The sequence below is a fragment of the Dreissena polymorpha genome, chromosome 10 (assembly GCF_020536995.1).
Source record: "Dreissena polymorpha isolate Duluth1 chromosome 10, UMN_Dpol_1.0, whole genome shotgun sequence".
Classification (NCBI taxonomy): Eukaryota; Metazoa; Mollusca; class Bivalvia; order Myida; family Dreissenidae; genus Dreissena; species Dreissena polymorpha.
The window spans coordinates 31,720,001-31,738,366 of NC_068364.1; the positions used below are offsets into that span (position 1 = coordinate 31,720,001).

The 18,366-nt window shown below is 34.7% G+C and overlaps 1 protein-coding gene across 2 annotated transcripts in view; it reads right to left on the reverse strand.

Moving 5' to 3' along the window:
* Positions 1-506: 506 nt before the first annotated feature.
* Positions 507-18,366, reverse strand: part of LOC127847406 (death-associated protein 1-like) — a 47,702-nt gene continuing 29,842 nt past the window's right edge. For both annotated transcript variants that reach the window (XM_052379279.1, XM_052379278.1), the window contains exons 2-4: positions 11,290-11,386; positions 8,148-8,205; positions 507-2,038 (exon numbers count right to left, since the gene is read on the reverse strand). In XM_052379279.1, coding sequence (XP_052235239.1) covers positions 1,913-2,038; positions 8,148-8,205; positions 11,290-11,386 — 281 coding nt within the window. In that variant the 3' untranslated portion in view covers positions 507-1,912. The remainder of the gene's footprint in view (positions 2,039-8,147; positions 8,206-11,289; positions 11,387-18,366) is intronic.

Below are 18,366 nucleotides of genomic sequence, written 5' to 3' on the forward strand. Positions count from 1 at the left end.
AATTGTGGTTTACTGTACTATATCTAAATCAAGATTTGTGCTCGACTGGACTGAATAAAAAATGTGGTTTACTGTACTATTTCTAAATCAAGATTTGTGTTCAACTGGACTGGATCAAAATTGTGGTTTACTGTACTATATCTAAATCAAGATTCGTGTTCGACTGGACTGGATCAAAATTGTGGTTTACTGTTTTATATCTAAATCAAGATTTGTGTTCGACTGGAAATTTGTTGGATTACTGTACTATATATAAATCAAGATTGTGGTTTGACTAGACTGGATACAAATTGTGGTTTACTGAAACGGGTCAAAATTGTGTTCACACTTGTGATTGAATGGACTAGATCAAAATTGTGGTTAAATGGACTGGATCAAAATAGTGGTTTACTGTACTATATCTAAATCAAGATTTGTGTTCGACTTGACTGGATCAAAATTGTGGTTTACTGGACTTGATCCAAATTTTGGTTGACTGTACTGGATTAAAATAGAACAAACACACATTAAGTTTCATTGTTTAATACACATATTTATTAGGTAAGATTGTATTTTTCATACATGCACTTACGTCCAAATTAGCACTTATTGATAAGATTGTAATATTGTTTGCAACAATTGTTAAGTGCATAGTGTTATAAAGTTATACAAAGATACCATTTGAACAACAATATAAGGTAAATACCTTTAACGGCTTAAATAAACATATTTTAGTTCACGAACTTAGTGAACACACATTTCTGGTTTGAATTAAACACAAAAGTACTGAAGCTGTAAGTCCAAATTTGTTTTAAAATACATCCATAGATTTGAAAAATATTAAATTAATAGTTTTCTTAACACAAAACAAGTGAATTTTAAAACCATGTAAATAACATAAATTTGCTATTGCAAAATTTTAGTTAAGCAAAAAGTTAAGTTTCTTTTTTATGCACTTTAATGCCATTTATCCTTTTAAATAAGAGAAACAAGAACATAAACAATCATCTGTATTGCCTATACCCTCAAACAATTGCAAAAAACAATGGTAATAAACACAAATATCAAATCAATTTTAACATAATGCACCAGCATGCCAGTCAAAATAAAAGTAATGCTTTTTATACAAAAATAATTGTGATAGTTGTTTTAAGTATAAAACTTTTCATGTCAGCTCTTATACCTTAAAAGCCTGAGAATTATTGAAACTCTGTTGAGTTTGTTTCCTGGAAAAACAAGATATGTGTTTGTCAGAAACACTATGTCCCCTTTTGCGCCCCTTTGTTGGGGCAAACAAACAAACACACAACCCAACAGACAGGGCAAAAAACAATATGTCCCCCACTATAGTGGTGAGGGACATAAAAACTTTACTTGGAGGAGATGGAAAGTACAAATGACCCCCCCCCCCCCACCAGGCTAGGCAGGCACCATTTCCACTATGGCATATTGACCTCAAAGGTAAATTCATTTTCACATTTACACATAACAGCTGTATCATAATGATTAATTTTAAACTCTTTTTTAACACAAAAGTTTTGGAGCTTTTTTAAACTTTGGAAGTACATGTATTTTTTTGTATTTTTATTTAGTCTTACCAGATATTTATTTCTAGTTTAATTTCTCATATTTAACAATCAAGCAATCAATAGTCTAATATAAACAATCTTGCAAAACATGATTTAAAGAAGAAAGGCGAAAAATCAAAAATGATTATTTCAATAACATAAATCAAAAACTTTAAGAACAATAAATCCTAAAATGGTTTCATTCTTAATCACAATTTCTATTCTTCCAAAAAGCTTGCAGACAGAACTGGTCAAGTAATAAAATTTGACCGTATGCTGTTATACAATCAAAACATTTTATGCTAATGCGTTTCTAATGCGTTCCTATGACAACCATCACCAAACGACCCTGCCGCGACCTTGATCTACTTCCTGGGCTGGTGAATGACCCCCTTCTGACCTGGGCTGTGCGTTGGGCGATTATTCTCGTGCGTTGGCATGGGCTTCTCGTGTATAGCTCGCACTGCAGCCTCAGGAAAGTCTTTGTCCCCCTGGGAAAGAAAATGCAAATGTTAAGAATTTAACGTGAAAAAAGATGCATGAAATGAGACAATTGAAATGGGATAAGAAAAAATTGACAAGTGAAATGCGATGAGCGTAGGCTTTTTTTCTACGGCTCAAACTGCCCCCGTTGGAAAATACTTGTCTCCCTAAGAACAAGCAAAGTGTAAACAAATTATGTTGTATATGAAAAGTACTGAAACTATAAAATCTACACAGGTAGACTATGTCACAATTGTGATAAAGATAGCCACAATTGATCTAAAGATACAAACTGGAAATCGTAATATGAAGCATGGTGTTATAATAGAATTTTAAGTAAAAAATGGGGCATTTACTTTTGTAACTTTTAACTGACGATGATACAAAATGCCCTCTCACAACTCAATATCATTAGGAAGACAACCTGCAAGTTAGAATGATGTTCGGTGACTAGAAGGAGTCAGTGCAACACAATAACATAGAGCCCGGCAACAACAAGAAATTGTGACCTATCTGTCTGTTGTCTAATGTGTGTTGACTTTCTCTACTAAACTGATGTATTAATATACATTGGAACACTCAATAGTGACGTGTGCAATTTCCGACAGGTACTTATGCCAAATCACAAGTCCAAAGGAGATGACGTATGCAACAGACATATATAGATGTTAGACGTGAGATTATACAACAATTAAATGTCTGAATGATTATCCAAGACATGACTAACAAGCAAATTTGTTGAATTGATATCCCCCCCCATTATACTTCTGGGTACAAATGTTTTCTGGACGGATGGACAACGCCAATGTGCATCATCCTCTTATCCACATATATACTCCTACCAAGTTTCAATGAAATCCTTCAAAGCACTTCCAAGATATGGCTCTGGACACACAAAAAAAGCATTTTTTTCAAGATACAAACGGCCATAACTCCATTATTATCCGATGGTGTACAATGCCATTTGGCGTGCATCATCCTCTTATACATATATATACTCATACCAAGTTTCAATAAAATCCGCCAAAGCACTTTCAAGATATGGCTCCGGACACAAAAGTGCCGGACGGACGGACAGGACGGAGGGACAACGCCAAAACAATATTCCTCTGCCTATGGCGGGCGATAATTAGTTAAACAAGCAATGGGCAGTAACTTGATGCATTCTTCTCTAGTTTGATGTTTACATAACGTGTCTATTTGTATATCTATTTAAGTAGACATGATATTGAACTTGATGAAAAAAAAATAAAAAAATACTTACTGTTAGTAATCTTATGTACTATGTGACAGTTTGATTCTAGGTACAGACAGACAGTGAGATTGACAGACTTATCATATATGGCTAGAACTGCAGCATTGGGAAATTCCTCGTCTCCATAGGAAAGAACGTGCGAAATGTGCAAGTAATTAGGCTCTTTTCCTTCTATGAGAATAACTGTTGTCCTCCAAAGTTAGAGTTAGAGAATATTGTGAATTATATTTTCTTAGTTAAAAGAATTTTGTGAAAAATATGTCTTTAATGAAAAACAACTTTAACTATAAAAATTCAACACATACAGTTTATGTCACTATAGTGACACAGATAAACGCAAAGGAATATAATTGATTTTACAAAATTTATAGCGAATACCCATATGCTTGTTACATTTCGTATGTCACTTCGAGACTTAAAACAATGATCCCAAACACATGTGTGAAGTTTCATTAGAATACCAGTGAAAGAAACACACATATGGAGATGTGTACCTAAACCAATGATCGAAGTACAACAAGAGCTGTGTTTGTCAAACACAATGCCACCAGTGACCTTGACCTTTGACCTAGTGACCTCAAACAATGTTTGATTGTAGATCTCAATAAGATGCAAACACATGTGAAGTTTAAAGAACATAGATCCAAGAGTTTTCATTTTATGAGCAAGGCTAAAGTTTTGGGACAGAACACACGTACAATTAGTGCTGCAACAATACGCCAAAAAGCGTATTGCGATATATTGTCAGCTCAAAAACCCGTATTGCAATATATCGCAATATATTGCTTACTTGTACCAAAATTATGACTGGCCAATTACCCGATAATCCCGTATATTCCAGTTTTAAAGCAAATTCTGGTAAATGTTTACTATAAAAATGCTCAAGAATAACACAAAACACAAACATTCACCAATTTTCTTACATATCAAATACATTTTGGCATTTGTTACTATTTAAAGATGTGATGAAATAACTTCCAATCGGGCGTTTTTTTTTTCCCACTGAACACGCGTAAATCGCCTGACGTGATGTTCCCGTTTTATACAACACAAATACACGCACACTTTGCACGCGACGTTCTACATGTCTGTATAATTTTTGCGTGCTTTCGCTTTTTATTGAGAAAAAGAATAAAGCACTTTTTTTATTGTCGCGTTAGCATTACATTTCGGAAGCATGTTTCCGAAATTCGGATTACAAATTTAATAATGCTCATTTCAGAATCGAAAGAAACATTTAGTTGTGCGTAATTAATTCAACGATAATTCGTTTAAAAGCATAGAATGAAAGCTCCCATGTAACAACGCTACTCTGTATAATAGACTTTTTAGAATGCCATTTGTACGTAACAATTTATTTTTACAAAATACCGCTTTGTTTTGTTTACCTTGATATCATTATTTTGGATGGCTTTTCTGAACGAAATGTAGACGCATGTTTGTAAAATTTTCGTACCGGTATGACGAAAATCGTATCGCAATACAATATGCGGATCGCGTATTGCGATATATACCGATATACCGGTATATTGTTGCAGCACTACGTACAATGACAGACATACAAAGAGACAGACAGCCCAAAAGTAATATACCCCTTGATCATTCAATCTGGGGGCATAACAAGAGCTGTCAGAGAATAGCGCGCTCAACTATTCAAGTGTTTGACAGTATAACATAAGCCATAATGGAGAGGGGGGTATAATGTGGGTGTGTGGTCATTTAATAGATGATCTTTAAAAAAAAAAAGAAAAAAAAAAAATTTTTTGGGGGGGGGGGGGGTGTTCTGGGGTGGGGCGTGGGGGATGGTTTGGGTTTTGGGTTGAGTCCATTGTGGTTTGTCAGGTAAGTGTTGTTTTGTCAAAGTATGAATCAAATGTGATCATAAATAAAGAAGTTATGGTAATTTAAGCAAAATTTATTAATTTGACCTTGAGAGTCAGTCATTCAAAGGTCAAGGTCAAATTCAACTTGTCAGGTACAGTAACATCATGAAAGTAAGAAAGTATTTGAAGTATGAAAGCAATAGCTTTGATACTTTAGAAGTCAAGTGGATCTAAACACAAAATTTAACAAAATATTCAAATTTACAAAGACAAAAAAGGGCCATAATTCTTACAAAATGCTTGATACAGTTGTCTGCTCTTGTTTATAGATTGGGGTCATGTTGGTAAAGAAGTTTGCAAGATATGAAAGCAATATGTCAAGGGACATTGAAAATATTCTAGGTGGTACGCAAACTTAAAGAGTTATCAATAATATGCATATTCTAAGTGGAAAAAGGGACATAATTCTTACAAAATGCGTGATACAGTTGTCTGCTCTTGTTTATAGGTTGGGGTCATGTTGGTAAAGAAGTATGCAAAATATTAAAGCAATATGTCAAGGGACATAGGAAATATTTGAGGTGGTACGCAAACTTTAACATAGAGTTATCAATAATATGTATATTCTCAGTGGAAAAAGGGCCATAATTCTTACAAAATGCTTGATACAGTAGTCTGCTCTTGTTTATAGGTTGGGGTCATGTTGGTAAAGAAGTATGCAAAATATGAAAGAAATATGTCAAGGGACATAGGAAATATTTGGGATAGTACGCAAACTTTAACATTTGCACGCTCACGCTAACGCCAACTACGACGCCGGGGTGAGTAGGATAGCTCCACTATATATATTTCATATATAATAGTCGAGCTAAAAAGGGGCTTACCTTTGGTTAATTGCACGTCAGATTTAACCCATTACCACTTAGATATGTACTTTTACGCATTTGTAGTCTCTTAGAAAGTTATATTTAAGACCTTTCTTACTAGATTCAAATTTTAAAGGCTTCATTTCCAACCCTAAGATACTGATGAGCAGCAAACAGTATAAAACCTGAACAGACTGCGAGTTACTCGCAGGCTGTTCTGGTTTTATGACGTTAGCACATAGCCATTTTTACTATGCTTTTGAGTGGGAAAGGGTCAAGGAACCTGAAATTATGACTCCAAACACAATTCTAAGTTTCAATTGAATGCCCGTCCTTAAAAAAGTGATATGGAGACGGTGCATTTAATACAAAGATGCCAATCCTAAGTGAGTAATATAGCATGAACATGAACAGTCAAGCTAAATAATGTATCTGAAATTACGTTTACCAACTCAATACAAATCAGCAATGGATACTTATTTTTTAGCCAATAAAACTCAAATGAATTAAATATCTATTAAACACTCCAGCTATGCCTAATAGTAAATTCCTACACATGAGCATTACAAATCAGTGTTTACTCGTTGATAAACAATAATCACTCAAAAACAAATTCTTACTTGCTTTTATTTGTTTTAATTTTTATCTGTTTTCACCAGTATTTCAGTAATATCACGGCAGCTCCCACGTTTCCGTGGTAAACTAATTTACCATTGCAAAATGCACACTAAATTACGACTGGTCTACCCAGTTGTTTTTTTTTCAATCAAGATCGGGTCTGGTAATCAGCCCCCTTTCCAATGGAAAAAAGTAATTTTTTTCCGAATTATTTTTAGATCTCAATATTTTGTTCAACTCCCATTCATAGAAGTTGAACCGAAGTAAATATGTAACACTTGTATTCTCAATTTTGAAGGATTTCTTTAGCAAAACAACACTTATTTCACAATTTAAGTCAAAATGCCTCAAATTTTCCCAATCAAATGGAACCCGGCCCTATTCCCAAAATGGTGAAAACAAGAGCCATTTTAACATGGCCATCCCCGCCAAAATGTGTTTGCTTGTATGCGAACATTTGTTTTAGAGAGTAGAATTATATTTGTAAAACATGACACCTGTGTCATCTATTGATTTATATTTCAAGGATCAAGTTAATCCCTTCTGTAGATTTAGAGTTAATCCCTTCAGTAGAATTAGAATTATGCTCCGGACAAAATGGATACAAATTTATTTTTACATTTATTAAAGGGAGATAATTCAAAATCTATGGCCAATAGAGTTATGGTTTATGTTCACTGCACTTCGCCTTGTTGCCATCTATAAATATTTCTAGTTTCAAGTAAATCCCTTCAGTTGATTTAGAGTTATGCTCCCGACAAACATTTACTTTGAAATTAAATAAAGGGAAATAATTAAAAAACTAAGGTAGATAGAGTTATGGTTCTTAATCACTGCACTTCTCCTACTTGCCATCTGTTAATAATTCAATTTTAAAGTAAATACCTTCAGTAGATTTAGAGTTATGCTCTGGACAAAAATTTACTTTGAAATAATATAAAGGGAGACAATTCAAAAACTAAGATAGATAGAGTTAAGGTTAATGGTCACTGCACTTCTTCTAGTTGCCATCTGTTTTTATTCTGAATTTAAAGTAAATCCATTGAATAGATTTGGAGTTATGCTCTGGACAAAGTTTCGGACGGAAGGACAGACAGACAGACAGAGGGAGACTATTTCTATATCCCCTTCAGAAATTTCGGCGTGGAAAAAAACACACTGGGTCTACCAGAATGCATGGAAGTGGGAGGAAGGCCGTATAGAGGATTTTACCAATGGCGATACAAGCTATGTGGCTGGGCTGAGAACTAAACATGCAATCCTTAGATTTGCAGTACAGGGCTTAATAGACAGAGATGAATAGTCCTGTAAATCTTAATTGCAATAGGGAATTCATTCATGTAATTCTCATCTTAATTGCAATAGGGAATTCATTCATGTAATTCTCATCTTAATTGCAATAGGGAATTCATTCATGTAATTTTCATCTTAATTGCAATAGGGAATTCATTCATGTAATTTTCATCTTAATTGCAATAGGGAATTCATTCATGTAATTTTCATCTTAATTGCAATAGGGAATTCATTCATGTAATTTTCAACCAGTTACCAGTACCTTAGTTACTGCTCCTGACACCAACAACTGCTGATGATGCTTATCCACCTTTGCAGGACTGAAATATAAGAGCAGAGCTAGAAATAAATGGTTGCTGTATTGCCCGGGGCAAGTTGAATTAGGTCTGGGCAAGTAAATTTCAAAATTTGGTAGTCTGTCTGGGCAACTGACTTTTAAAAAATAAGCTTCAAACAGTTTTTATGCAGTTTATCAACTTCATGGTTTTAACCCTTTTAGCGCTGGAACCGGATTTCAAAGGCCGTTGCAAACAGTTTGGATCCAGATGAGACGCCACAGAACGTGGCGTCTCATCAGGATCCAAACTGTTTGCTATTCTGATAGTATTCTTTGAAAAAAATCGAAGAAAATTCTTATTTTAGAAATTCAGCAGAGGACATTTTAGCAGATGACAAATTTCCCAGCATGCAAAGGGTTAAAGCACAAGACTGAGGCATATAAAAGGGCGTTATTATGCATGGAGTCATAACAGCAATCTTATAATATTGTCTGTCAAAGTTTTGATAAAATTAGTATAAGATAATTATAACATGTATTTGGTTCTGGGCTACCTACTCTTTGGCCAAGCTACCAAAGTACTAGAGATACAACATGTAGTTGCGTTCCAAGGCAACCTACTGTTGAACTTCTGTTACAAGGAACTTCTATCCCTGAAGATGGATTAACAATTATGGGTTTAACAAAATCTTAACCTTTTACCACTCAGACATGTATTTTCATGCATTTGTAGTCCCTTAGAAAGTTATATTTAATTTAAGACCTTTCTTACTAGATTCAAGTTTCTAAGGCTTCATCTCCAAACCTTAGATACTGATGAGCAGCAAACAGCATAAAACATAAACAGACTGCGAGTTACTCGCACACTGTTCTTGCTTTATGCTGTTTGCACATAGCCATTTTCACTTTGCTTCCAAGTGGGAAAGGGTTAAATACCAGTTTCGATAAACAGATGGGTTTCATGTGAGCTTACTTCACACACTTTTTGAGCCAAAATTATAACAACACATATGAGCCTAACTCTGCGAAAACTGGGCGTACTGCACAGGCTAATCAAAGACGACACTTTCTGAGTGCTCCAGCTAGGATTTAAAAAGAGCAGGGGCGGCTTTTGTGTCAAAAGGGCACTTTTAACGCACAGTATTTTGTCAAAAGGGCACTTTCAAGTGCCGGTTGTATCTGGAATGCTCACTGTTGCAAATTAATTTGTATGTTATTAATAATTGTTACCATACATTATTTCCAGTATTATTAAACCATGCAAACAAGAGCACCGCCTTGTGGGTGCAGACCGCTCATCTATTTTTTTTTAAAGGTGAAGGGACTCTCATTTTCAATCACAAAGGAGGGAGGGGTGGAGTGAAGAGGGGTGCATTGTGTGGGGGTGTGGACATTTATTACATTTATTACATTATCTTCCAAAGATGCAAAAAAAAGGAAAAAAAAATCGGGGGGGGGGGGGTTGGGGGTGGGGGGGGGGGATTCTTGGATGCGATGGTTGGACGGTATTTCAAACATAAAATAATAAAAATAAATATTTGTGTTTTTTAACCGTTTAAAAAAAAACAATTGGGGGGTGAGGTTGGGGGGTATAGTGTGAGGGTGTGGTGGTAATTTGTGAGATGATCTTAAAAAAAATAAAAAAATAAAAATTTAGGGGGGGGGGGGGGGATTGGGTGGGGGGAGGGTGGGGGGGGATTCATGGGTGCGATGGTTGGACTGTAATTCAAACATAAAATAATCAAAATAAATAGTTTTGTTTTTTAACCGTTTAATTTGGGGAGGGGGTGGGGTGGGTGGGGGTATAGTGTGAGGGTGTGGTGGTCATTTGTGAGATGATCTTAGAAAAAAAAAAAAAAAAAATAGGGGGGGGGGGAAGGGGGGGTCACGGGCGATGGTTTAGGTGGAGTCTATTGTGGTATGTCAGGTAAGAGTAGTTTTGTCAAAGTATCAATCAAATAAAGCAGTTATGGCAATTTTAGCAAAATTTAATAATTTGACCTTGAGAGTCAAGGTCATTCAAAGGTCAAGGTAAAATTCAACTTGCCAGGTACAGTAACCTCATGATAGCATGAAAGTATTTGAAGTTTGAAAGCAATAGCCTTGATACTTAAGAAGTAAAGTGGATTGAAACAAAAAATTAAACCATATATTCAAAGTTACTAAGTCAAAAAAGGGCCATAATTCCGTAAAAATGACATCCAGAGTTATGCAACTTGTCCTTTTACTGTACCCTTATGAAAGTTTGCGAGTGTTCCAAGTATGAAAGCAATATCTATGATACTTTAGGGGTAAAGTGGACCAAAACACAAAACTTAACCAAACTTTCAATTTTCTCAGTATAAAGGGCCCATAATTCCGTCCAAATGCCAGTCAGAGTTACATAACTTTGCCTGCACAGTCCCCTTATGATAGTTAGTAAGTGTTGCAAGTATGAAAGCAATAGCTTTGATACTTAAGGAATAAAATGGACCTAAACACAAAACTTAACAAAAATTTTCAATTTTCTAAGTATAAAAAGGGCACATAATTCTGTCAAAATGCACGCCAGAGTTATCTTACTTTGCCTGCCCAGTCCCCTGATGATAGTAAGTAAGTGTACCAAGTTTGAATGCAATAGCTTTGATACTTTCTGAAAAAAGTGGACCTAAACACAAAACTTAACCAAAATTTTCAATTTTCTAAGTATAAAAAGGACACATAATTCAGTCAAAATGCACGCCAGAGTTATCTAACTTTGCCTGCCCAGTCCCCTCATGATAGTAAGTAAGTGTACCAAGTTTGAATGCAATAGCATTGATACTTTCTGAAAAAAGAGGACCTAAACGCAAAACTTAACCGGACGCCGACGCCAAGGTGATGACAATAGCTCATATTTTTTTTTCAAAAAATAGATGAGCTAATAAAATGTCTACAATGAGGAATTAATTAATTACAATCTAAAAAGGGATTTATAAATTATAAAAAAAACTATTTACAAATAAAAGGGCAAGGGTGGGGCCTCGGAAAGGCAGGGCGGCCTTCGGAAGGGCAGGGCGGGGTGTCCTTCCATTAAGGCCTAGCTGGAACACTGTTTCTGCATGTCATTTTCTACAGTTTTCTCAGATTGAGGTTCAATTAGTCTTACACTTCATATTCCGCTGCATCGTCAGCTTCTGCCGGTTCGTCGCCAGCGTTCTTGTCCGTCTTTTTGTGACTTGTAACACGCATACCTCCCACTTTGACTGAAAACATCAATCCATCAATTTTCATTTTTAAACGATAATGATTATTTTCACTTTAAAGTGATATTATGGGCATTTTTCACTGTTGAAATGAGCTTAAAAGAATTAACAGGTCAAAAGAGTTAATTAAAATGTGGTTACTGACCAATTCTCTGCAACTCATCCTGCTACCAGTTGTTTATAACAAATATATATTACATTCGATATTTTACATGACTTGACAGTCCTCTAAGCCGAAATGATCCGTAAAACAAAATTGTGTCTCTGCATCCTATGAACGAATCTGCACTAAAATTAAATTTAGATTCACATTGTAAATCAAATCATTTCTGTCGTCAGTTGTCAAAACGAAAGTACCGTTGATATTCAAATGCATTATTTTTATTTTCCGGGATATTGTTTTAGTATGTTGATGCTGCGTTAACAAATTTAAGTGTATATGAAGTGAAAACCCCAAAAATAAACAAAGGTTGCAATAGACACCTATAAACTGTTAGATGCCCATAATATCACTTTAAATGAGAGCTTGAGTTTGTTTTCATCAATAGCAACAACATATGAATTTAATTGTTTCTTTCTCTTGTAGGATGGTACAATAGTTTCCTCCACCTAGAGCAAAGTTCAAAAGGCAAATGCTGCTGCGCAACATAAAAAGCATTCACAAAAGCTCACCATAAGCACGTTAAATAGAGCACTCAAATTTGAGATTTTGGAATTTATAAATTACAAGTGATAAAACGATTTAGGGTTTATTCATCCCTGTAATAAAATAGACAGCAAGCTTTTTTTAACCACAGTAAAATTTACTAGGAGATCATTATTCAAAATGGCCACATTGAGAAACATAATTTTATAACAAAATCAAAAAATTAAAACAAAACAGAATTTGTTACTTTCATGAAAAGGTTTAAGTGATTGAAGGCTAAGTGGCCCAAGAAGTGATAAGTACACTCCACTGGTGATGGGGGAAATGGGTTCCAACCAAAGCCTGTGTTCCGTCTTTAATCACTTACGTTACATGGAGAAATCTACAGAATGAGAAGGTTTTATATGTTTTTTAAAAATATTATGAATTAGTTTCAAAATTGGTTAATGTAGTGGGCTCCAGCCAAAATAATTTCATCCACAAATGTACAGAAACATACAGTCACAACCCATTACAAAACATGAGTATTTTAACTTGGTACGTATTTTTAATCCATAACAGTGCATACCTGGTTAAGCTAACTTATAATCTAGTTGAGTTGTTTGTGTAAAGTTAACCTTTGAACGAAAAGAAAGTCAATCAAAAGCAGCTTGTAATAAAAAAGGCAGCCCATCTTGTTTGTGGACGTTATTTGTGTTCGGCTGCTCATCGTTTGAAACAACACAGTCATGTAAGTTGAATGTTTTAACAAAAATCTGTTTGTATCATCAAATTTATTGTTTGCATTTATTAATAACAAATAATAATATTTCTAGATTAAACACACCATAAACTAAGTCAGTCTTCTATGAGAATGGAATGGACCCCCCCCCCCCCCCCCATATATTCTTAAATACTCTTTATGGCTGAAACAAAGAAGTAATGTACCGTTTAACAATATCAAGGAGTAAAATGCCCTTTAGACCAAATCTTTATCGGAAGCTCTGAAAATAAGTATTTTTGTTTTTTTCAAACAGATAATTTAAAATTTAGAATAAAAGTATGTTGTTAACTATTATATTTACTCCAGTGATTTTTTTATTTCATATCTACAGCCTAGCTCAGTGCCTTTTGGATTGGGAAAAATAGTTATATAAACCATGCAGTTGGGAAAAATGAAACATTATAATTTAGATTATAAATAACAATATTCCAAAAGTGAATGTTTAACTGCATTTTAAATCGATGTTATAAATTGTTACAGAGTAATATCCCTGTTTAATAAACTCAATAAACCAATCAGACAGTTTTCTGGATCTGCATCTTTTTGGGGGAAATTTTGGTCAAATTTTAGGGAAAAAAAGTTACTTTTTGCCATTGGGAAGCAGCCTGTAAGATGCTGTAATTTTGGGGAAAAATCACAATACTAAGGTTCACTTAGTGTAAAGAGCTATATGGGAGATAGAAACTTGATGTTGAGATTTATTACAACCCTTTTTTTTGAAAACTGTCAATTGGGAATGTTCAGGTCCAAAAAAAAAACCTAAGTGTCCTGGCCATCCTGTAGCCTCTGAACATCTGGATGCTTAACTTCACCCGAAAGGAATCTCAGTGAAGATGTTTTATCATACCAACTAGACCTTTTATTGAATATGTGTCATTGTAAAAATTGTCAATAATTTGGTTTATAACAGTGTCTATATAAACTTATTTTTAATAAATATATTCTGTTAAATTCACAACTACTATGCACTTTATTATTATATGATTTTTGAAATTATTTTTATGTTCCCTGAAGCTAACCCTGAACAAAGTCTACTAGAATCATGACATATTAATGTAAAGCTGATAGTTACTTGTAACTTATAAATAATTTTTGAATTTATGAAGGCAATCAATGTTAATACAGATAGATCAGTGCAAATTCAATTATAAAAAGCGACATTTATAGTAATGATTACCATGCAAACTGTTGACAAAATCCACAGCGTTATAGATAATTTTTTACCCATGGGGGTAAATACACCCACTTTTCAAAGCATGGGGGTAAATGGTCAAATTTTGCCTTGCTTGAAGGGTAATTTGCTAAAAGTAAAATCAGAATATAGCCGGGGTACAGACACGCTACTTTAAAAATGTTAAACACAATTAACCATTAACTATGTTTATTCCTTCATATAAGTAGGTTTCTTAATTTCTTGTTATTTTAACTTGTATAGTTGGTAGATTACATTTAAGAAGATCTTCGTCCTTACTGTCCACCATCGTGGGCCACGGAAAACTTTTTTCCAACTTTCAACAGTTGTTTTATTAGCATTTTAGTGGTTCCTTTTTGATTTGAAAACAGAGGAAATTAAATCATTCAGTAATGGCAGTACAATTTTATTACTCGATACAATTTTTGCCTTACACAAAGAATCAATTTTACTTTGAGAAGTAATTTGTGTTGGCTTGGAAGAAGCCATGCTGACCACTTCATGTAATTTAATAAACACATAAGCGCTTGACTGTCTGTTAAAAAATCAATACTGAATTTACCATGCGTCTAGATGATACAGAGTATACATACCGACTGGCTAACTATTTCTACAATCCAGCTCTAATTTTTACGATAACCAGTCTCATATTTTGGCTAAAGACAATCAGCTGTTTATATTTTTTGTTTACGATGTACGCAGAGAATTTACAGCATTAGCGTAAGTCCAGAGTGGCTTGCTTAAATGTACGCACGGAAATGATAAATTGAGCGTATCTTGATATTTCTAATGCGTATATTATGCTGATACGCAGCTTATCTAGAAGGCTGAATCCACCTCATATTGTTTAATGTCATTTGGAAGTCATATCGAAAGCTTTAACAGCTACAAATTCATTTAACAGAGCAGAATAATCATGCAAGAATTATTAGTCCCCTACCGGTTTCACTGGAGGGGACTTTTGGTTTTTGCTCCGTCTGTCAGTCAGTCTGTCACACTTTTCTGGATCCTGGGATAACTTTTAAAGTTCTTAATATTTTTTTCATGAAACTTGAAACATGGATAGATGGCACTATGGACATTATGCACATCATTTCATTTCGTTCCTACATCAAAAATTCTTGTTGCTATGGCAACAAATATACTAGAAATACTGCTGAAAATGGTGGTTTTCTGGATCCTGTGATAACTTTTAAAGTTCTTAATATATTTTCATGAAACTTGAAATACGGATAGATGGCAATATGGACATTATGCACATCATTTCATTGTGTTCCTACGTCAAAAATTCTGGTTCCTATGGCAAATATAGAAAAAAAAATCTGAAAATGGTGGAATTTCTGACAATGGTGGAGCCGGTAGGGGACTTGCATAGTGCTTGGCAATAGTCTTGTTGAACTTAAAATATAAACATTATATTACTTATTGCATTTAAGAATTTTAATTAAAACTTACAAGTAATTCTATTCCAGGTCTGAAAACACTTAACAGTCTGTTCAAATTTCATGTGTTGCCATATTGCACTGTGTCAATTGAAAGATTATTGTTAGCAAAAAATCCATTTGAATAAAAAATTGAATATAAAATAATAAATAATATAATTGTTGGTTTCATTATTAAAAACCCAAATACAAAATATACATAACTGGTACATGTAGGAATCCCACTCATTATGTTCTCCTTATTGTTAGTTAAATAAAAAATTATAGAAACAAAATAAACAGCAGCTCTTCTTAAGCAAGTGTGCATAAAAGTGCTTAATATATTTACATACGCACCCCACTCATATACATTTACTTTTTTTGTAAACAAAACATTATCATTACCTTGCAATGCTATTTCCATTTGAAACAACAACAAAACCGGGTAAATACACAGGGGTGTAAAATTATGGTCGCCCGCTCGCATTGGCGACTTAATATTAGCCTAGGGCGAATTCAATTTCCAAATTACTTGCCCGATCGGGCGACTGCATTTTCGTTGACATTAAAACACCTTTCCCATGAATGAATCCAGTTTAATCCGGTTGTTCGCGCCCTCATGGTGTCTACACCCTAATTGAGCTACAAACAAGTTGCCCGAATGCTCAACACCCTTGCACTGTAACACTTTCACGTCATCAGCACAAAAAAGCTTGCCACACATTAGCACCCGAGTTACATGCAGTGCTCATGGAAGGTGTGAATACAGTGAATAATTTTGATTCAATACTGTTGTTACAAATTTTAGACTGTTTGCGATATAGTAGGCAACGAAATTTAATTACCACACGCTACAATTTTTTATACCAAAAGTAAAGATCTCAAGGTTCTCTGCGCTACAAAGTTTTTATATAGCAATCAATACGCCCATGCGTTTCACGCAGACAACATGTAATTTATGGAATCAAGTTTTGTTCTTTTTTTTCTTACACACAAAATATATGCCTTGTTGTAACGTTCACAGCAGCTTTTTTTGCATCATCATGTGCCTTGTGTGTATTAAAAGTCAGAAACGCTTTTGGGACTTAAAATAGCTACAATATTTGTATATTTTCGACATTCGACATTGATTTAACTAAATAAATTTTGATAATTTAACATAGATGTTATTCATTTAATCCGGTGAGTCAATTGAGTATTTTAAATAAATTATATTCAACAAATGAGAGCTATACATGTTACATGCATATCAATCTACATTGCAAGCTATATCATAATCATGATCCATGAATCAGCAGTAAAGTCAAGTAAACAACTGATAGCTTAAAACAAAGAATCTTTATACAGAACTCATTTAATTTAAAAAAGTCGGGGCAACCACAAAATCAGTATGGGGACCTAATTTTGTACTCAGGTGGACCTGCAGGGCAGGGGCAAAATTTTACACCCCTGATACAAAAGTCTTTGACAATCACAACAGTGTTACTGGATGACATGAATTGAACCTATGCCTAAAAAAACTTTAAGTTGTTAATGGTGTCGGCAGACATAAAAAGGTCTTTGATGTGAATGCAAAGTTGGGGCAAGTTTCTAAGAAGTTAAAACTGTAAATTTGTAACACATCAGCAAATGGCCATTCCAAATGGTATTTATCAATACTACATTTCTGAAAGCATGCTCAAACTGTCAGATAAAGCATCAGGGCTTAGCTCCCTTGAGGATGGGATGTGGGGAAAACTATTGGACAATTTAGAAACATTACTGCACTTGATTTATTTGATTTTAAACAGGTGTGAGGAAATTAATTGCATTGGCTAGAGATTAAATAGGAGGTTGCTTTACAGGTTTTGTTTGTTAATGGATTGACTTGAAGAACCCAGTTATTGAAAAAGGTGGGTCCTGGGGACTCTCAATTGGTTTCCAATTAGGGTCATTTTTCAATTTATGTGTACAGATATGCTTGATTAAGCGTTTCTGAGAGCCCTGCTTATGATAATTGTATGTATAAGCAAAGATTTAACAAGATACACTGAAATATAACAAGGTGCAGGATCACGTGACTTTGTGTGGTTCCCACTTTTAACTTTAATTGATTAAAACAGGACGGTAACTGGTGCTTTATCAAAAATAACTTTTTAAACAAAAATTCTAAAGAATGTCATCTAGTGTATAAAAGGCTGATTTTTATGCTGCTTATGGCAATGTGAAATAGATCAGAATTCCTTTATTTAACAAGGGCTGTTTGTTAAAAATGCATGCCCCCATATGGGCTGTCCGTTGTACTGGCAGCCATTGTGTGAATACGACTTTTGTCACTGTGACCTTGACCTTTGACCTAGTGACCTGAAAATCAATAGGGGTCATCTGCAAGTCACGATCAATGTACCTATGAAGTGTCATGATCCGAGGCAAAAGCGTTCTTGAGTTATCATCCGAAAATCATTTTACTATTTCGGGTCACCGTGACCTTGACCTTTGACCTAGTGACCTCAAAATCAATAGGGGTCATCTGCGAGTCATGATCAATCTACCTATGAAGTTTCATGATCCTAGGCATATGTTTTCTTGAGTTATCATCCAAAAATCATTTTACTATTTCGGGTCACCGTGACCTTGACCTTTGACCTAGTGACCTGAACATCAATAGGGGTCATCTGCGAGTCATGATCAATCAACCTATAAAGTTTCATGATCCTAGGCATATGCGTTCTTGAATTACCATCCGAAAATCATTTTACTATTTCGGGTCACCGTGACCTTGACCTTTGACCTAGTGACCTCAAAATCAATAGGGGTCATCTGCGAGTCATGATCAATCTACCCATGAAGTTTCATGATCCTAGGCGTATGCGTTCTTGAGTTATCATCCGGAAACCATTTTACTATTTCGGGTCACCGTGACCTTGACCTTTGACCTAGTGACCTCAAAATCAATAGGGGTCATCTGCGAGTCATGAT